The 21,194-nt window shown below is 51.8% G+C and overlaps 1 protein-coding gene across 1 annotated transcript in view; it reads right to left on the reverse strand.

Moving 5' to 3' along the window:
* The window catches only part of Sptb (spectrin beta, erythrocytic), a 119,025-nt gene that overhangs the window by 26,463 nt on the left and 71,368 nt on the right, over nucleotides 1-21,194 (reverse strand). Inside the window, exons 7-21 of the mRNA XM_060387689.1 lie at nucleotides 20,986-21,101; nucleotides 20,368-20,480; nucleotides 19,431-19,618; nucleotides 17,571-17,688; nucleotides 16,644-16,802; nucleotides 15,385-15,687; nucleotides 14,618-14,768; nucleotides 13,150-14,020; nucleotides 11,523-11,660; nucleotides 4,354-5,110; nucleotides 3,782-3,984; nucleotides 3,586-3,676; nucleotides 2,516-2,662; nucleotides 834-1,097; nucleotides 319-525 (exon numbers count right to left, since the gene is read on the reverse strand). Coding sequence (XP_060243672.1) covers nucleotides 319-525; nucleotides 834-1,097; nucleotides 2,516-2,662; nucleotides 3,586-3,676; nucleotides 3,782-3,984; nucleotides 4,354-5,110; nucleotides 11,523-11,660; nucleotides 13,150-14,020; nucleotides 14,618-14,768; nucleotides 15,385-15,687; nucleotides 16,644-16,802; nucleotides 17,571-17,688; nucleotides 19,431-19,618; nucleotides 20,368-20,480; nucleotides 20,986-21,101 — 3,826 coding nt within the window. The remainder of the gene's footprint in view (nucleotides 1-318; nucleotides 526-833; nucleotides 1,098-2,515; nucleotides 2,663-3,585; nucleotides 3,677-3,781; nucleotides 3,985-4,353; nucleotides 5,111-11,522; nucleotides 11,661-13,149; nucleotides 14,021-14,617; nucleotides 14,769-15,384; nucleotides 15,688-16,643; nucleotides 16,803-17,570; nucleotides 17,689-19,430; nucleotides 19,619-20,367; nucleotides 20,481-20,985; nucleotides 21,102-21,194) is intronic.

The raw sequence follows: 21,194 nt of genomic DNA on the forward strand, positions 1-21,194 counted from the left end.
CACCCCATTTTACAGACGGGGTATTTCAAAGTAAGGTTCCAAATAACTTGTTGCAGCTCCCAAAGCGGGCTCTTGGTCTCCATCTCCCCAGGAGTACTATCGAGTGGCTGGTAAGTTCCCCCCCCCAACTCACAAAGTACCCACCGCCCTGATTTTCTACTCAGTGCAATCACTACAGCAGCCCTATGAGATAAGGGGCGAGGTGACCAGTCATCCGCTCCCAGGATTGCTCTGGACAGCAGCCAGCTACCCCCACGGCAGCTGGCGCCTCGGCCCCCCACCCCCACCCCCGGGGCAGAGAGGCTGCAGCCCACGCACCGTCTCATCCTCTAAGTCTCGGCTGATCTGTAGCTTGGCTTTGGATAACTCCAGCTGCTTCCTCCTCCTCCCCAGAGGTTCTAGGAGGTCCAGGAACCGCTTTTCAATGCTCATGTCTGTGTCTCCTGCCTCCGCTCCCAGCGAGGGCGCCTCGGCAAAGAGTTCCTCCAGCTCCTCCTTCCGCAAATTCACTTGGTCCTCCACTCGCTGGGACACGGGAAACAGTGTCAGTACTGTCGGAGACACCTGGACAGGGGCCTCCATCTACCCACCCCACCCATCTTCCATCTAAAGCGCATTTAAAGCGCAGCCTCCTCCAGATGTTTCCCTGGATGCCTCCCCTCCTACATTTCTCGAGCGTCTTTTGACTGGATTCCTGTCTGACCCACTGCAAAGGGGTCTTCTGAATTGGGAGGCATTTTTGCCTAATACAAACAAGTCAAGTTCAAGCTAAGGGGAACAGAGGAGCGCCAACTTCAGGGTTCCACTCTGAGTCTAACAGCCGGTTCACGTGCCTTCAACTTAGCCAACATCCGGTTGACGGTGGTCAGATCCTTGCCCAGGTCGTCTGACCGCAGCTGGTCCTCCATGGCGCCGATCCATTTGTTGAGGTCAGCGTGGGTCTGCAGGCGCAGGTCAGAGCTCCGGGCAGCCGAGAGCTGCTCCGTCTTTGCCTTCGTGGTGATCTGCAGCTCGTCCCAGAGCTTGTGTAGGGCTTCCAGCCTTTCTGACACCACATTCTTGAACTGCGGCTTCTCTTCCATCAGCTGCCTCCCTTCCTGTGGGGGGAGGGGGAGAGCTAACCCAGGGCTTCAGTGGCCTCTGAGGGCCCCAACCCCAGGTGGTTGTACGAGAAATCCTGAGGGGAGGCCTCCAACTGACACAGACCTTGGGCGAGGCCCCACAAAAACACATGCCGAACCTCTAAAGTTATCTACACTGTCTGGGCAAATGACTTAGATCCAAACATGGGGGAGGCAGCTGATGCTAAATGAAAATCCAAAGTTCATTCAGGAGGCAGGCCTGGCAGGCCTAGAACCTTAGCACTCAGAAACTGGAGGCAGGAGGATAGTGAGCTGACAGTTAGCCTGACAAATGCAGTGAAGGTTAACTTTGGCAACTTAGTGAAACACCGTCTCAAATTAAAATATAAAAAGAAGGGAGGAGGTCTAACTGAATGGTGAAGCCTTAATCCCAGGTTACCCCTTTTCTAGGCAAGACATAAAAAGAATATTTCAAAATCCACCCAGGAGCAAGGTGTCGTGAGTGGCACACAGCAGTAATCTATGAAGCAGGAAGATCATAAGTTCGAGGCCAGCCTGGGCTACAGGGCAAAATCCTGTGTCATAAACAAAAATTAATGATGAATAAACTAACAAGCAAATCAGATCCAGGTACCCACAGCATTGGAACCCCTTCCGAGTTCCAGAAGTAATGTTTTTGCCTCAGGGATAGGTTGGTCACTAAGGTTGCCTGACCTGGTTTCCCCTGTCTATGTTTGGGGTGTGGACAGTATAAAGGACTTGGCTCTAGACGTATGTCCTATTAATAGTAGCCAGAATTATCAATGGCCTCACAATTGCCAAACACTATCCTCAGTGCCTTGTCTGTGCAATACCCACAGCTCAGCTGGTGAGCTCAGCTGGTGACCCTTGTGTCAGAGAGGAAGAGCTGAGAGCAGGGAAGAGACGTCAGTCTGGCTCCCAAGGCTAGGCCCTAACCAACTACTAGGCATGGCTTCACGCAGACACCAAGCCTACTTCTTCCCGAACAGCCACAGCAGGGAAAGCAAAGGAACAGGATTCCCAGGTGTGACCCCTGCCACACTTTGATCTATGCCACCGGCGAGCCTACGACAGACGGGTCCCACGGTTTCATCTACAGAGGCCGTGAACGGCTGCTTCCTGGTAGATTTGCCCATCCAAACAATGGAGAGCACACTACTGGGAGGGCTAACAGAAATTACTGCCCTCCGGGTACTGGATGCTGAACCGTAACTGTTCTGACCAGGTTTAACGAGCCTAGCTACCGCAGGAACACCAAAGGTTTCATGACCGTTTCGAGGAGGTTTTATCTTTCCCTGCCGAATTCTATACTGTTCGGAAGGCTTCGGGACAGAGTCTGTGTCATGAACGAAGCCCAAGCCAGAGGAGCGTATCTGAGCAGAGACCCACCCACCTCCTGAGCCTCTACTCACCGCATCGATGTTCTCAAGCCACCCTTGATGTGAAGTCAGCTCTGCCATAAAGGCCTGGTGTTTCATCCACTTGTTGTGAAGGTTGCGAGCTTCATCGTAGGAGACATCTGGAGATGTCAGCAGCTTGTCATTGATCCAGAGAGTGAGCTGTGGGCAGAAAGAGGGAGCCCTATGGTTTCTGGGTGTACCTTTTTGGCAGGGCAGGGTTTTGACTCTCCTATTGCTAGCTCCAGAAGGAGAAGGTCCAGGGGCTACCCATGTCTTTCTTACTAGAGCATGTGTGGTGTGAGATAGTTTGTTCTTCCCACAGTCCCGGGACCTAGGACAAGGCCTGAGACACTGTAGTAACTCAGCACATCCTTAGTAGACGGGTAGATGGAGGATTCTATCCTGACAGTGGGGTGATAAATAACTAATAAACATCAGGAAAATATTACACGAAGAAGAGGTTAAAGGCAACCATAATTAATAAAGGATTGAAGGGGTGTTATAAGTCCAATAGTTCCGAAATGGCCTGGCACCATGCCAAGCCTGGCTTGTACCAAGGGAAAAAGATAGGTGGAAACAATCTTTCCATCTAACCAAGAGGAGGCCCAAAGCCCGACTGCATGTGGAAAGTCCCATCAGCAGATTCTCTGTCTGCCGTCGGGGTGCCTGGCACGCTATTTGTGCCAGGGCCGAGACTTGTTCCGTAATTCCAGGGTCCAGGACAAAAATGAAGATGTCCAAAAAAGCATTACAGATTTCAAGTCAGCATCAGCAGGGTGCTGTGCGGATGAATACACAGAGAGCCCTGCCTAGGCTCCAGGTGTTCCCCATCCTGAATGCTCTCACACCACTCTTTAAGAAATCTAGTCCTAGATCGGGCAAATCAAAGCATGACTTCTGACTCGGGGTTGAGGATAGGAAAGAGCTGTAGGACAAAAGGCTTCAAAGATTCCTGAGCTAAGTACCCCAGTCCCTCAACTCATGAAATCGCACTAGTCTTGAGTGAAACAGGAGTCCTTTGGCCTCCCACCTCTGGGCGCTTCAGACTGACCTCTAAGGAGCACCCTGTTCTCAGGCCTCACCTCTTTGCAGTTCTGGAGGAAGTTTTGAAGCTCCAAGTTGTCTTTTAGGAGAACTGAAGCCTCCTGGGCCTTCTCATTGTTCTTTTTATGCCTGGGAAGTCAAGGGTGGTCACACTAGCACCGAGCCTGGGGTCCTTGCCCAGCACCCCTACCCCAGTGTAGCACAGGGCCTCATGGTCCTAAGGGTAGGGAGTACCTGTCTTCAATCAGCTGCACCTTCTCTTTGATCTTGTCCGAATAAAGGTTGCCCTCAGCCACCAGCTTGTTTCCAGAGTCCACAGGACTCAGGACCTTATCCTGGTTGTTTTTCATAGACATTAAGAAATCCTCAAACTTTCGGATGCCGGCCTCCGCAGCTGCTAGGGAATCTGGGGGCTCCAGGTGAGCCAGAGTGTATTCCTGTTAAAGCAAGTTTCCAGAGGAGGCCTGAGCAGGAGCTAAGCAAGAGCGCCATGGGCAGCTGTGCGGATCGCAGTGCAGGCCTAGGGCAGCACAAAGAGAAGGCTCTGCTGTCCGCCCTGGGCCCTCATTCCCACCCAAGGCGGGGAGCATGGACAGCGGTGAAAGCTACACGAAAGGGCAGTAAATTCAGGGCAAGGTTGCCTTTTCTAGCTTCCAAATGACAGACAGCTTGGGGCATGGGACCAGAAGGGGACATGATGAGGAAAGGACACAGAGGAGTTTCTTTAATTGGTGACTATGAATAGCTCACCACTAGCAAGTCTCCTGAGGGACTCCTGGGCCCCAGCCCTGGACGCTCCTCCCTACCTGGTTGCTGAGGATGGCTTCAGCCTGCTTGGCATCTTTCTGGAACTCCTGGAAGCCCAGGCACTGGGTGAGGGAGTGCTCTCGGCTCTCCCACATCCGACGCAGGGCATCCCAGTCCGTATCTAGGCCTGCCAGGCGCTGGCCCAGGAGCTGGTAATCTGGGTCCTCCTGGCCTTCGATCACTTTCTCCCCAGAGGCCTTGACTTGGTGGTAATTGTCTCTGTGCCCATCGATGTCTTCCTTGATGGCTGCATGCTGCTGCAGGAGCTGCTCCGCCTCTGGGAGTGACTCAGGCATGTCCTCAGAGGCCACCGCCTTTTGGGCCATCGACAGCCAGGCCTGGAAGTCATCCAGATCCTGCAGGAAAGCCTGCAGCTTGCTGGCCTCGCCTAAGGAGAGCTCCTGACCTTGCAAGGCGTCTTGCAGGCCCTTCCACAGCTTCTCGACATCTGCCTGCCGCTGGCCAATGTCCTCTTTCTGCTCAGGATGTGACTCCATCAAGTGCTGTGACTCGCGTTCCAGGGCGCTCACACGGTCCCGGATGGCGATGACATCCCGCTCCAACCCTGACAACTTCCGCTGGATGGCAATGACACCCGCCAGGTCCTGCCCAAGGTCCCTTGTAGACTCCACAACCTTCGTCTTGTCCACGATCCACTTGCTGGTCTCCTCACAGTCCACACAGTAGTTGTTGACTCGGAGAGCTGAGTCCACAGCCTGTCTCTGTTCTGACACCACCGCCTGGAAGGCCTGCCACCTGCCAGAGGAGACAAGACCAAGAGGAAACAGATACCACGCAGTTCCTTAACTCTCCTCCCTGCTTCCCAGGAGTCCTTCCCACAGACCTCGTATGTTAAAAAACAAACAGAATGTAAATAAATAAATAAAAATCTATGTAACTGTGGTTAAACAAAAATCAACGTGTCCAATTTTACCCAAGATACATCTAACAGAGAACTAGATTTTCCTGATACTTGTGAGGACAATAAATGATGTGATACTAGCCATACATCTTGTTCAATTGGACTTTAGGTAAATGTGAGCAGTCTCAGAGCTACGGTGGGATCAGCTTTTGGCTAGTGTGACGGTAATATGCATCGAGGAGGAAGTGTGCTCTGGATTTCTGCCCTCAGCCACGGCGCAAACAACCAACACTACAGACTCTGTGCTGTTAAGCTGGGTGTGTGGCAGCTCTGAGCTGCCTAGACGGGTCTCTTGGTCTCAGTGAGCCTGGGCTATAGTTTCCAGAGTAGCTAGGACTGATACCACAATGCCTAACGATAAGTGTGTGTGTGTGTGTGTGTGTGTGTGTGTGTGTGTGTGTGGTGTATGTGCTCCCGTGCGTATGAGGGCATGCACTCCTGTGTGCATATGTGGAGGCCACGGGAGAATGCCAAGCGTTTTCCTCTGCCACGCCCTGTATTATTTTTTGAGACAGTCTCTCATTAGACCCGAGGCTTGCAGTATTGGCTAGGCTGGCTGGCTGTCAGTACCAGCTACCTGTCTCTACTCCACCCTCACCCCCATGCTCGGAATACAACTACACTTAGCCATGGCTGTCTTTTATGTGAGTGTGAGGGGTCTGAACTCGGGTCCTCTTGCTTGCATGGCAAGTGCCGTTATGCACTCACACCCTGCAAACGCATTTTCTGCTATTGATACAGAGAGCCCACAGTGCGTTTATCAGGTTGTGATGCCATCGAGAGCCAAAGGGCATCCGTATACAATTTCCCTGCAGTTTTAGAAATGCTGGCAATATCTAGAAAGCTTTAAGAACATTATTAGCTTTAAGAACGCTTCAGGGCAGCCCCTAGCTTCTCTAGAGGAAGAATGTAAATGCCCAAGGTCACATTCAAAATGCCCTGGCCTGCAAACAAAAATGAGAGAGGCCTGGTGGAAAGAGAAGAAAAGGGGAAAGGAGAGAGAGAGGAAGACTCCAGGTGCCCTCAACCTTCAGATGCAACACTGCTGTAAAATGGGGAGCTACACTGAGGTCTGGCAGATGTCCTGGGGTCCTCTGGTTAGTGTGCAGCTCTTTGGAAGAGCTGCCCATCAGCCAGGGCCGACCCCTGGAGACAGCTCCCTTGGGGCCAAGCTTACTCCTTGCACACCATTAGGATATGTAGCACAGGAGAGGAAACGGAAGGCTCGTGTGGCCCTTAGAATGAGAAATGTTCCCCCTAAGCCCGGGTGTTTGAACATTTGGGTCCCCAAAACACTGGCACTCCCCAGTCTGGGGGGAGGATGGAACCTTTGAGAGGTGGAGCCTTGATGGAGGAGGTACATCACCTCAGACAAAGTTCGGGTGTTTATAGCATTGCCACGCTTCCTGTTCACTCTTTCTGCGTCCCGCTTAGGGCTTAGAATATGAGCTCTCAGCTTCCTGCTCCAGCCGCCATGCCTTCTGCTTGCTACTCTACCTCCCGCCATGATTTTTTTTTTTTTAACATCCCTCTGGAGCCGTAAGGCCAAATAAACCCTTCCTTTGATAAGCTGCCTTGCTCGTGGTGTTCTAGCACCACAACAGAAAAGTAACTAACCCAGAGGTTGGTAGCAGAGATTGGCTGTTGCTCTAAGGAACCCCACCACGTTGGAGGGATGTGGAAGATTTTGGCACTTGGGGATAGAGAAGCAGCTGGACATTAAACTCTACTTTCTAGTAGGAGCCTAGGCGAGAGTAGCGCTGAGAGTGATTCGGAAGGCAAGGCCATTAACAGCGTCTAACTTGGAGACCATTCCTGTTACATTCTGGCGAATGTCCATGTCGTGAGAACTTGCCAGAGGCTAAATTTAAAAGTAATGACCTAATTTCTTCGGTGAAGTAAATTTCAAGACTACATAACGTTTGTTCAGTCTACGGCCTAGGTATTACGGATAGTGCCTCTGTAGGTCTACAACGAAAAGGAACAAGTGGGGCAGAAAGAAATGCAAAATGTGCAGTTTAGAGAGAAAAAGAGCACCAGGAAGCTTAATGTTACAGCCAGGGCACATACTGGAAGAGGTTTCCAAGGAGACTAGTGCCATTAAGTAGAGGCCTTTTCTGCACTGAAATAAAGAGAAGGGTGCCCTATGGGCAAGAGCCTACCCAGCTAAATTCCCAACTTGTGAAAGAGAGCATAAAGCATTTTTTTCTCCTAGAAAGCAGCTGCAACCAAAAGCCGCTGTTAACTGTGTGGTGGTGGCACATGCCTTTAATCCCAGCACTTGGGAGGCAGAGGAAGGTGGATCGTGAGTTCGAAGCCAGCCTGGTCTACAGAGCTAGTTCCAGAACAGCCAGGGCAACACAGAGAAACACACAGAAACACACACACACACACACACACACACACACACACACACACACACAAGCCAAAGCACTGCTTGTACAGTTTAAGGGGGTCAGGGGCCGTCCTGAGCTCGTGGCCTAACTCAGCAGTATCATCCACATGATGCTGGGTTTCGAGTGATGAAGGATATAAGACTGAAGGGGTCATGGGTCATGGGTTATGGATTCTTCCTTCATTGTTTCAAAGAGCGACTGATACCTGGAGGCAGCCTTTGACAGGGGAAACCCTCACGGGGTCCCTGAGAAGACAAGTTTAAGAGGTCATTGCAGGAATCTGTGGAAGTGAAGCCTAGATTGCATTGGAAACCCCAAGATGCCGGAGATGTGGGAGTGGAACCAGCCCAAGAGAGAGAAGTATGCTACAGGCAGCAAAGCCACAGAAGTGGAGCCATCTAAGCCCTTTGCCACTGGACACGGAGCTGTAAGATTTGGCATTTGCCCTGCCAGGTTTTGCTTTGTTCTAGTATTTCTTTCCTGTGCCCCTTTCCTCCCCTTTGGAATAGAAATGCAGACCCTGGGCCACTATATGTTAGAATTCTATCATTTGGTTTTTTTTTTTTTCAGGGGGTCACGGTTAAGATGTTGCCTTGAGTCTCGGAAGAGACTTTGGACTTTAAAACAGTGTTGAGACTCAGAGGCCAAGGGGACTTCTGAAGCGAGATGAAGAGGGACTGAATGCATTTTGCGCTGTGATATGGCATGAGCCTCTGGGGTCAAGGGGCAGGATGTGGTGGTTCGAATGAGAAATGACCCTCATAGGTTTGGGCATTTGATTGCTTCGTCCCCCGCTGGTGGCACTGTCTGTGAGCGACCGCGGAATCTTTAGCGGTCTTGCTCTGCTTCCTGCTTGCTCCCCATGTTTTGTGCTTGATAATAATGAATGATGATGCTACTGGTTTGTGTACTTGCCACGCTATGCTTGTTACTGTTATTTTGGGTGCATACTCCACTTAAAATGCTGTGTTGGCCAGACCCAGCCTCATGGACGTTATGTTTAGGATGTCATTTCATGGCATCGCTTTCCTGATGTCTGATCTAATCCTGATGTAACTGTTTTGACAGTGGTCCTGGGAAGTGAACCCAGATCTTTGTGCACACCAAGCACACTGTACCATCAGCCTACACCCCCAGCCTCGTCTCAGGCTATTTTGTTCACTGTGGCCTGGAGGCAACAGAATATGCACCGTAGAGGCTGGGTGTGTAGGAGGTTAGGCCGCTGAGGTTACGTCAGTACGCTCTACGGTGCTCACACAGTGACAAAGCTGCCTAATGACACGTTTCCAGTAAGGTCTTCCTGGTGTTACGCATTTCAGAGCTGTAATTTTAACTACAAGGTAATAGGAGCTGGAGAGATGCCTCAGCAGTTAAGAGCACCTGCTGCTCTTGCAGAGGATCTGGGTTCAGCTGCCAGCACCCACATGGCAGCTCCTAAGCGGGTGTAACTCCAGTTCCATGACTTCTGGGGGTACAGGTGTGAATATGGAATACACACACACACACACACACACACACACACTCACACACACACACACACTCACACACACACACACACACACACACACTTACACACACACTCACACACACACACGAGCTCATACACACACAAGTTAATAAACCTTTAAGAAACAAATGCAAGGTAGGATACAAAGATCAGAACCAGTACAAAGGAAAGAAGGATGGAAGGAAGGAGAGAAGGAAAGAGAGAAGGAAGGAGAGAAGGAAAGAAGGAAGGGGTATTTTTCACCTGACAAATGAAGCTGGCCTGGCCTAAGCATGGCCAGGTTTTGGAATATGTAGTTGGAAGAAAAAGCACAGCACAGAGAGGAACAGAGGCAGGAAGTGGCCCTTTGGTGGAGGCCCAGCATGAGTGTGAGATGAACTGGGGCGAGTCTTGCTATCTCCGAGGAGCCGAGCCACAATCGACATGTCAAAATTCCAAAAAGACAGACTGCCACTGTTCAACATCAGTCCAAACTTTCTAACCCAAGGAGTTGCCCCAAATAGAGCAGGCTCCATGGTAAAGCAGTGGCCCCCACTTCTCTGCTGGGCTGGATGATTTTCAGCCCTCTCTCAACGCTTGGACCTAACTGAAACTACCTCATCATTCTACACCTCAGCTCTTCTCTGACCTGAGAGTGGCAACTGCCTCGATGTTCTTCGATTGAGGTGAGGCCTGGCTTAGCCACCGTAAATGTCAGTCCACTGGGACTATAATGCATTGCACAGCTTGCAAGGTCTTCCTGCCTGGAGGTTTCTCATCTAATTGCTTCACTTAAACAGCAGCTCCAAAAAATTCTCCCTGCCTCTCTCCCTCTCCCATCCTCACACACAGACAGCGCCTTTAGGCCCAGTGAAGAGGCATCCTTCTCTGTATAAACATCAGCCTTGCAAAGGAACCTGTGGACTTGCAGGCCCCATCCTTGGATGCTGAGGTGGTCAGCCCCATTCCAGTGGCTAGAGAGCACCCCACTCAGCTTGGTGTTCCCAACAGGCTCTCAACAGACCCCACAGTGCCATCCAAGTCTTTCCAGCTGATCATTCCCTGAGTCCACCTTCTGAACCGCCTCAGGCAGTGCAAAGCTCATCCACAAGTACATGGAAGGGGCCGGGCTTAGGGAGCGGGAGTGACCATGAGGCGCTGCATGTGCAGGGCTAAGGGAAAAGCAGAGACTGCAGGCATTTTCTCTGTCCTCAAAGATCCTCCAGGAGATAATGAGCAATTATGCCCTGCTCTGAAAGCAGCCCCTCTCTAAAGGCTCCTCGGGGCCTGATTTTCGCTCCAACCATGAAGCCTGCTCAAGGCTCCCTGCTAATTCTCTTCACTCAAGCCAGTCTTATTATCGAGGCTGCATTTTGGCACAGGCAGGAGCATTCTTTTATGGACAGTACTTAAGAACTTTCAGAAAGCAATTTCCCTTGTCCAGGAATGTCTGGGGAAATATGGCACAAGTGCCACGTGACCTACCCTAACACTCTGCACACTCAGAACGTCCCTTTCATCACAGGTGCATGGACAAACACCCTCTTCTCCAGACACAGCATTCAAAGCCTCACAAACACTCCTCCCTGATGCTCATAGTGACAGAGATTTTTGTAGAGAAATTTTGATCCAGCAACATGGCTGCTCTGGCAAGGGATCACATCTAAAGACCCTTTAGGTCTTGTGATCCGGCTGGCATGCAGACACACCCTTCCTGCACACCTTTAATCCCAAACCATGAAGGCAAGGTTAGCTTATGGATGGAAGAAGCTATGTCAGAAAATTTAGGCGCAGACAATATGAAGAATCAGAGAAAGGTTTGACAGCTGAGTCGGAGATAGGATATGCCCAACTCTCAGGAGAACAGGACAGGAAGGAGAGGTTACTTAAGGGCAGTGCAGGGAAAGAGGGAGTCTTTACTGAGAGTTTCCTACTGAGACAATTTTAGACAGACAGGTTGAAGAGAGAACAAGCTAGGCACAGGTAAAGACAACAAGCCGAAGGAGGAGCCAGATGATTAAAATGTATTGCCAGAATTAGTTTGAGGCTAAGCAGAGCAACTCAGTCAGAAGCCAATGGAAGCCGGTGTGAATCAGTCAGCTTGGAATGGAGTTTAGGCTAGAACAGCTGAGTTGAATCCGCCAGCGAGAGTTCAGAAAGAGCTAGAAAGGCTTGGGAATGGCTCTCATCTCATCCCTCTATCTGAGGAAACAATAGATGCTCCCCCTTGCTGCTGTATCCCCCAGGACTAGCAACAAAATTGGCAGAAAAAGATTGGAACATTGAAAGCTCGGGCCATTTCCCTAGGTGTGTGTCGGGTGCTGGGAGTAAGCGTCTCAGACCCAAACCCTGCCAACTCCCCACCTCTTGTTTAGGCGATCCTGGTACTGTTTCACTTCCCCACTGCGTGGGTGGCCGCTCTCTACCAGGTTGTTGGCAGCAAGGTTCACACCATCAATCTGAGCCATCAATGTCTTCATCTCCTGGTCCAGGATGTCAAACCTGAGATGGACAGAGAAGGCAAGGAGCAGTGAGTGGCAGCAGATCCTCTGGTCTCCAGTGGTTCCCAGTCTCCAGATGTGCAGTTCTTGCTTCCTCCCTCTACATCCTGAATGTTTTTACTTTGGGGCGAGGACGGGGGAGAAAGGAGACAGATATGCTGGTACACCCTAATTTTTGGTTCAACGGGTTCAATTTTATGTCTTGGTATTTCTGGACCAAGTTAGGAGACAGATGGCTCCTTACTATACAAATAATAGCGCCACAGAAAAGCCTGAAGCAGAGCGGGCTGTAAAGGGCTTTCAGTGTTGGGGTCGGCAAAGGATTAAGTCATCCCAAGGACCATCTGCCATACATCCACTGTCTTGGCTGCTGTTCTACCCTAATTCTGTCACCCAGAAATGTTGGCTGAAAGGCACCCTGCCCTCAGCAGAAGCTCCATTCCCAGGATGGGTAAGGGAGAGCTGCGGAGGGAAGGAGGCCAACTTTTTCTGGCAAGAGTCCAGTACCCTCTAGCACAGTGATTCTTAACCCTTGGGTCATGACCCCTTGGGAGGGGTCAAATGACTCTTTCACAAGGGTCACCTAAGACCATTGGAAAACATAAGATATTTACATTATGATTCCTAAACAGTAGCAAAATTACAGTTATGAAGTAGCAACAAAAATAATTTCCTGGTTGGGGGGGTGAACATGAAGAGCTGCGTTAAGGGGTTGCAGCATTAGGAAGGTTGAGGACCGTTGCTCCAGCGTCAGGGTAGGACCGTCTTGGCACTGATCCAGGGAGCGGCTCCTCCTTCTCCAGGATGTTTAGATTCTGTGCTAGGCTGCTGAGATGTCGAAAAACCTGAACACCTGCCTCCATCCACAGCTGGAGCACACTTCTCCATCACCTGACCACTCCACCATCCTCAGACCCCTCCTCGGTCTAAGCACCCCACTCATCTACAGCCTGAACGTGTCCTGCAGCCAACGCTGGAGCACCCCTCCATCCACTGCCTTCGAATCATCCTCCTCAGCCTGAGCATTGCCACCCCACCCCCACCCCAGCAAGATCACCCCCTCCACAGCATGAACATGCCCCCAACCCCTGTCCAGGGTGCTGATGGAATCGGAGTACCAGAAGTGGGAGTGGCCTTGGAAACCTGTGGTTTATAAACTGGTCTCTGTGGCTCCCTGTGGTTCTCTGGCTTAGGGGCTAGCATAGAGAGTTAGAGATGACCGAATCCCAACCTCTCAAGGCCCAGACGGCCACAGCACCTCCACTTTTCCTGTGCTCCATGCTCAGAATTCATCTGAGCAAAGATTCCTCTAGCTGAGAAGCAACTGAATAAAAAACAAACAAACCTTTGTCTCAAGAACTATGAGAGCCCTAGTGGGTGAAGAATCGGAGGCTCCAGAGTCGGAACAGAAATCAACTTTGTAACAAAGAAGGGTGGGTCTAGGCCCAGCCCTCGGGTGGGGAGACGTGCAAAGGCTGAGCCTCTCTGACCTGTGCTGCACCACCTCCAGGTCCTCCAGCGTGGTCGGGATATCCATCTGGTCCAGCCACTTTCCCTTCTCACTCATCCACAGCTCGCAGGCGTCTGACTCCCCAAACACGGTGTACAAGTCCAGGGCGTCCTGCAGCCTCTGTCCTCGCAAATCTGCCTGGGCCATCACCTGCTGGTAGAGCTTCCTGAGGGCCTGCAGGCGGCTGGTTACATCCGGGGAATCTCGGAACTCCTCGGGGAAGCCCTGGGCTTGGTGCTCCAGGTGCTCCATCGCCCCGCGGCTCTCCTCCAGCTCCTCCAGGAACTCCTTGTGCTTCTTCCCCAGGGCCCTTGTGGCGCCTTCATCTTGCCCCACGTCCTCCCCGGAGAGCAGCCGGTGAGCGTCCTGCAGCCAGGCCTTCAGGTCGTCCGCATCGCCCTGGAACTGGAAGAAGTTCTCAGCATCCTGCAGGTCCCTCTTTCGAAAGGCAGCCAGCTCTTTCAGGTGCTCCCACTGGGCCGATACTTCCTTGACCCGGGTCTCGATCTGTGGGTGTCCAAACTGCTTCTGTGCAACCATGCCCTCGGCCTCCTGGAAGATCTGCCCCAGGTGGGCATCCAGCCCACGGAGCTCGTCCTCGAAGGCCTTATGTTTGCGCTGTAAGATAAGCACACTGGTCAGGTCCTTGCCGTAGTCCAGGGAGGAGTAGATCTGCTCCTTTTCCTTGATCCAGCTTTCGGCCTCATCCATCTCCCAGAAGAACTTCCAGAGCCTCTTGGATTGCTCCAGCTGAGCCTTCCGTCCGGCCGCCATGTTGCTCAGTTCACCAAAGCACTGCTCCAGGTGGCTGACACGGTCCTGGATGACCTGGGGGTCACAAGGCTGGTACCCTGGAGGAAGACAAAGAAAGGGAAGGGATTCGCTTATAGGCGAGCTTCAGGTCAGGACCACATGATCGCAAAGCTTCCATCTCTCAGGGTCTTGGGGACCTTTTCTGTGCTGGGCAAACGCTCTACCACTGAGCTGTGTCTCCAGTCCTACAAGGTCCTTTGGGATTAGGTGCATGGGTTCTCAGTTACTCAAAGGACTGGCCAGATTCTTTATAACCGGTTCCCACGAAACGTCAGGAACAAGGGAGATTGAAAGTTGAGTCAGTTCTTGTAGAAATGTACAACATGACATGAGATCTTAAAAAGCTCGGTTACACAGCTCCAGGAGGTAATGAACCCTCTTGTTCAGGACAAGAAACTAAAAGCACAGTCTCAGGCACTAGTGGAAAGAATGGAAGACAGATGACTGTTTATGGTGCTTGTGGACGTCTTCCTGGTTATGGGCTGTTGAAACAGCCTGCCCTCGGGAGAGTATCGTTACCCTTCCAAGTTTTACACACCATCACCCGAGGAAAAGCGACAGAATTCTAAAGCTGGGTCCAGAACGGTGGGGTCTCCCATGAGTGGCCTCAGCGGAGGGGGCCCTCTCCGCCTCACCTTTCCCTTCAGTGAACTGTAGGGTGGCCGCTGTGATGGCCTTCACTTTGTCCCCTTGGATGGCAATATCGGCTTCCATTAGCCTGTGCTTCTGGAGCAGGTCCTCGACCTCCAGCAAGTGCTTCCCAAATTCGGCAGATAAGATGTGAGCCTGGCCGTGGGCAGGGTAGGAGGAACAAAGCCAAGTGAAGAGGAAGGGCAGACATCTCCAGAGGGGGTGTGTGCATCTCAGCCGGGTGAGACGGCTGCTGCTCTGATGCTACAGAGCAGGATTTCCTACACAAGGGTGCCCTCTGGACTCTTCCATAGACTGTCCTACGAAACCTCAAACCTCACTCTCATCTACAGCATCCGTTTCAAGGTCTGCAGCCTGGGCATGTTTAGATTTAGAAAGCTTGTGGTCAACGTTGGTCAACGTCAGACTTCCTCCCAGACCTCCTGCAGTAGGGGGAGAGAATTCAGACTTCTCTGGTCTCCCCTTGTGCAGAGAGGGGTCTGGATTCTAACCAGAGTCGAAGCCCAATTACCCAGAGCCTGACTCTTCGGGCATCTCATTACCCATCTATCTCTTTCTAATTCCTGCAGGTTGATGCTGAGGCAACCCCTAACCAGGTTTCCTCAATATTGGAAATATTGTGAACAAGGGCTGGTGACGTATCTGTCCTTTCTCCACTGTGACTAAAGAGACGTGACCGGAGGGCAGGTATTTAAGGAAGCACGCACGTGCGGACTACAGAACGGGGTGTGGGGTGGGCCCCGGGGCCCACCTTGATCTCATCCATCCAGTCGATGCTGTGCAGCATGTCCTGGAAGAGCTTCTGCAGTGCCAGGGTGGCCTCGAGCCTCTGGCGCCGGGATCGCAGCAGCTCCTGCAGGTAGCTCCAGAGCCGGAGGACATTGTCCTTGCGGGCGATGATGCGCTTCTGGTCGTGGTAGTTCTCCTTCTCCAGCTCCCGCGCCAGATCCTCCAGGGCCTTCACCCGCTCCTCATAGGCAGCCGTGTCGGTCTCAATGGCTTCGTGCTTCTTCTTGGCGGCCTCCACAGCTGCCAGGTCATACCCAAAGTTATCCTGCCCCCGGGGGAGGAGAAGCAAAAACAACAAACAAAACAGCAGCTCAGTCAGGTTCCCCCGGGCTCAGACCTGAGGACTCCCCGAGGCACAGTGGCCAGATGGGAAAAGCACATTTCTACAAAGGAGTGATCCCTGCTGTCCCCTGCGGCCTGTCTTACAGAGCTGAGCTTCTCCATAAGTCACAAGTACCTCTAAATGTCCCCAATTGCTCTCTGTGCCACACATACAGGTGAGGCTACATTTCCCATCCTTTGAGAGCATCTATCCATTTCTGGTCGAGGAGGGGCCGCCTCGGCCAGGATCCCACATCGCTGTAAAAAGATGGTTTACCCATGCACTATCTGGGGCGCACGTGCGCTCTCCAATGCTCTTAGAACACTCGCGATCCCCTCAACAGACAGAATTTAATTTGATTCTAAGCTCTAAGTGGGAGGGAACAGATGCTCGATGGGGAATCAGCCCTGGGGTTCACTGTTAGCCAGTGAAATATGACCCAGGCCTGGTGGCCGAGACACCAAAAGGCACACTCTGCTTTAACCCTGTCCCCAGAGAAGAAGCGTTAATGTCAACGCTGACTCCTGGGTCTACTGACGCTACAGCCATCAGAAGATACTTTGGAGGTCCCATTCCAGTATGTGAGGCTCTACTCTAAAAAAGGAGACTTAATACGGGCCGAGAGTGTAACTCGGTGGCGAAACACTCGCCTCACGTGTGGCAAGGTCCACGGTCATACCTCCAACGAGAGCCAGAGACAGACAGAGAGACACAGAGAGAAAGAGCCAGATTTAAATCCTTCAGGGTCTCTCTTCAGCCATAGGGTCTATCCAGCCGAACACTGCAGGGCTGAGGAGGGGTTTCTCTGGCTGCTCCTGAGACTGGCTCGGGCTCCAATTCCATCAACGGGGGTGGCCTGAAGCACTTCCCCTCTTCTGCCATGGCGTGCCCCCCCCTACCTGGGTCACGAGGCGCTGGTTTTCATTGAGCCACGTCTCTCTCATGGCGGCCTTTCGGTCGAAGCGCCGCGCCAGCTGCTCCAGTTTCTCCTGCCGAATGAGCTCGCTCCTCAGGGCCAGCTCCCTTTGGTACTCAGCTTCCTCCAGGCTCTCCCAGGCCTGCATGGGGCAGAGGAGAATTCTTGGGGAACAGGAAGAATCTGGGGGCTTGGGGTTGTCTTTCATGTACCTGACACTGGAATGACTGTATAAATTGAGGGAGACCCTGCCACTATGGGGTAAGGTGGTGGCAGTTTAATGTTAAGTAATAGTCCTTTAATTTTTTGTTTTTGTTTGTTTTAGGGTTTTTTTGTAGCCTTGGCTGTCCTGGAACTCGCTCTGTAGAGCAGGCTGGCCTCGACCTCACAGAGATCTGCCCACCTCTGCCTCCTGAGAGCTGGGACTAAAGGCGTGTGTCACCATGCCTTAGTCAAAGACTTCCCAGATTCACGCCCCCCCCAAGCCCGCCTCAAGACACTGGCTTAATAATATAGTGTTTTCCACCTCTGTAGATGCTCAGCAAATCCCTGTTGACCAAAGAGTCACCCCCATTCTATCAGAGCTTCCAGATGGTGCTAAGTCTCAAGCCACTGAAACGTCACAGAGCATTTTCCTTCTGTCATACATAATTAATGTTCTAGACTCAAAGACTCCGTAGAGGACAGGCTACCAAAAATGGCCCCGAAGAGTGATTCTGGGTGCCTAAAGAGACTGAAATGTGAAGGGCACAGAGCACAGTCTGACCTCTTTAGAGACGTTCAGAGGACTCCCCTAAATAGCCAGCATGTAATTAATGCCAAATAAAGTGACCAGGTCTAGCCCTGCTCAGTGGCCGGCCCCCAACTCCTCCTCAGGAGCTCAGACGGGCAATTCAGATCGCCACGGTACCCGGTTGATGTCAGACACCAGCTTCCCATCGTGGGGCGTGTACACTTTCTGATTGTTGGCTCTCATCCGGGATTGGATGGTGAACAGAAGGACTTCCAGGTTCCCCTTCTCCTGAAATCTGTGGGGAAGAGAATTTGGGGATACTGGCATTGAGGTCCTCCCAGACAAACTGTTCGCTGAAGTCAGCGTGGAAAGCCTGACATCACAGATCTTAGAAAGCAAAGCATACTTCCTTTAAAGTCCGGGAAAGACAAGTCGGGTCTACACACTTGCTAAGATATCTGTCACTCTCACTGACAGGGATCAGGTAAGAATTTTCGTATTTACACCCTCAGTTCAGAGAAAACGCAATGGCTATTTCAGAGCACTCATTTGCTTCCACGGGGATTAGTTAACTGGAATATTTGGGTATCTCCAATAAATGACCAAGTTTTACCAACCCACACAAAGAAACCCTTTTCCGTCCTACAAATGAAGGCTTTTCAGACAAATCGTTTTTAGTCAGTCAAACCTCAAAAGCAGTGTTATCCACACAAGAACATACCGCATGGAAAGCAACTCTTACCCCTATCTCAATTAGCTGGTTCTCCCCAGTCCTATAGGCCAGATGTGTTCAAGGGGCCAGGAGGGGGATCAGGGCGATGTCCAGCAAATGGTGTACTTTCACGTTTCTCCATGGACCAAGAGTCTACCCACTTCTGCTCCTGAACACAGCACCGAGGAATCCGCTGTGCGCCCAGCCTAACATTCCTCCCTGCCCAGAAGTGCTTAGGAAGCCTCAGGCCCTGAAGCCCTGCTGGTTCGGCCAAAAGGGTAACACCTGTGTAGACCGGGCCTGATGTTATCAGTTCTGAATTTAGGACATTAAAAGTGGGTTAGTGTCAGACTGGAAACCCGATCCAGGGTTACAGAACATCCTGGGCTTCAGTGTCTCACTTTTCCCTATCTGAGAGGCCTGGATGGAGAGTGTGAGACGAGAGAAGGAAGAAACAGAGGGTATCGTTGATGAGTGTGAGATGAGAGAAGGAAGAAACAGAGGGTATCGCTGATGAGTGTGAGACGAGAGAAGGAAGAAACAGAGGGTATTGCTGATGAGCTAGAAGCCTCTTCTCAGACATGGACAAACTAACAGCAGAGAGCCTGGAGTTCCCGATTGTACATGCGTGTGTGCACCCTTGTAAATGCACACATATGTGCGTATGTGCCTGCATAGCTATGTGTACCCACACGGGCGTGCATGTGCTCGCAATGTGTGTTGTGGATATTTGCATACACATACGTGCATGGCTGTATCTGTATGTGCCCGCATAGCTGTGTGTGGTTGTATATGTCTGTAGTCATTATTCATGAATGCACAGGCGTGGGCATGGTTACAGGTACATGTGTGGCTGTGTGTGCACACGTGTGGTGGGGTGGGGCAGGGCTCCTGAGAAGCAGGCTTAGCGCTTTGCTGATGAGCAGTGACAGATGGGAAGGAGAAAGACGCACATACTTGATGACCACAAGGCCCCGTGCAGGGCACTTGGGGGCTGATAATACAGACACCACAGCCTGAAAAGAGACCCATGGCTCAGGGGACAGGCTCATTAACTACCAGCTCTCCGAAGAAGACCAAGATGGCTCCTCTGTTGCCCTCCGGAGTCTAGAAAAGCACTTTCTTTGTCTATAAGCAAAGGTTACTCATCCATGTCAGTAAGCTGGAGGGCACGGAAGTGAGGCAGCCAAGTAGGACAGGGGACAGATGTCCTGCTATCGAACTCAAGGATGTGCCTCACAGGTATGCTTTGTGGGACCCAACCCCAAGCTCCTGACTTTTCAGCCCCCAAGGACTGTCCACTCTCCCGAGTGCCAAGGCCTTACTTGGGTGGCTTCTCCACAGTCCGGTAGGTGCTGAAGGCCTGCAGCTGCTGCTGGACACCACTCAGTGAGTTGGCAAACTTGCGGCTGTTCAGGACGCTGATGGTTTGCTCAATCCAGGTGAGCAGGTCTGAGGCTAGCCCACTGTACTTTTCAATCATCTTCTCCGTCTCGATGGCATGGTCAATGACCTAGGGAACCGTCTTGTTACTCATTCGCATCAGAAGGGAAATGTCACCTACAGTGCGACCAAGGAGACCTACCATCATTGTGAACTACACTGGGGTTCCCTCTTCTCTCAAGCTAAGGGGATGGAGGAGAGGCGGTGACGCCCTCTCCTGCACTGACTGTGATAAAGTTCAGTGGCAGTGTCCCCCTCCTTCAATTCTATAGAAGATCAGTAAGCTTGCAGAGCCCTGGAGGGGCCGCTGCTTTGTTTAAAACTTTATCAGGAATCAAAGGCTTCCGGGCAGCCTTTTGCGAAACACGAGGCACACAGGGATGGATGGGGACCTGTCTACTCTTGAGGAGCTGAGGACCCAGCGGGGGAAAGGAGTCAGGCTTGGTGCTCCACAAGGAGGGATGTGCCCCTGGTATTCTGTGGGAGCCTGGGACACCCGATGCCACAAGCACCAAAACAGACCCTGTGGTGCTTGGGGGCGGGGCTAGGAGACACAGGCTTCCACACACAGGCTCAGACCTGGGGCTGATGCCTGTCAGGACAGACACGGACATTGTTTGGAGTCAGCTCCAGTGTTTTGTTTTTGTTTTTTTTTTTTTTTTTTTTTTTTTTCAGTTTCGAGGAACTGGGGAGTAGGTGCTCTGAAGACCAAACTGCAGCTGGGGACCCACACTTTTAGGGTGGACAGGGAGCTCACACTCAAAGCCTACGGCCGGCAAACAAAGGAAGGGTGCTGGTTCACAGTCCACGGCTCCGTACCTTGCCGACCCGCTTGCCCTCCACCGCCAGCACTTTCATCTTGGAGAAGTAGTGATAGAAGGCCACCACGTAGGTGATGATGGATTTCTCATCTGGGTTTTCTGTGAAGACATCTGTAAGAGGGAGACGGCACATTCTGAGCATGGAAACTGGAGCCCGGGAAAGTCAGGTTTCAGGCATTAATCCCCACTTCCTCCTCCATCTTCAAGTTTAACCAGCCACGTCAAATGACAACTAACTGGGCAGGAAATGGAGGAGTCACTAGGTGAGGGGCAGAGGCAGGAAGATCAGGTTCAAGGACAGCTTCAGCTACATGGTGAGTTGTAAAAGAAGCAGAAAGGAACTGAGTGGAAGTCTTTGATTTCAGACAGTGATGAGATCCACAGTAAAACCATACACTACAAAAGCAGAATGAAGGTGGGGTGGGGGGGGATCCAAGGCCTCAAGGACCCTCCCCATAAGCCAGGGGTCTGCTGAAAACCTGCTTGTTGCTGAGGAGCAGAGCAGGGCCCTGACTGACCTCAACAGCCATTTGCCCGTAGCTCGCCAGGCACTTGGGCCAGCCCTAGGAGGTTGTCCGCCTGACAGCCCCAGAATGGTACAGTGGGCGTGGCTCACCTTCAGGGTCCAGGAGAGGGATGATACCGAGCTGCCGTTCGGCCACGTCAAATGCATGCTCCAAGTTATGCCGGGCATTGGAATCCTTCAGCTTGTCAAAGTCAATGAGGTCAGGCCTGGGGACAAGAGCTGAACTGGTAAGACAGGGTGGCTGAGGGGGTCCCACGTACAGGACAGTTGCATCATGAAGCAAGGACGCGTAGACAGAT

Source organism: Meriones unguiculatus, chromosome 7 (genome assembly GCF_030254825.1).
Source record: "Meriones unguiculatus strain TT.TT164.6M chromosome 7, Bangor_MerUng_6.1, whole genome shotgun sequence".
Taxonomy (NCBI): Eukaryota; Metazoa; Chordata; class Mammalia; order Rodentia; family Muridae; genus Meriones; species Meriones unguiculatus.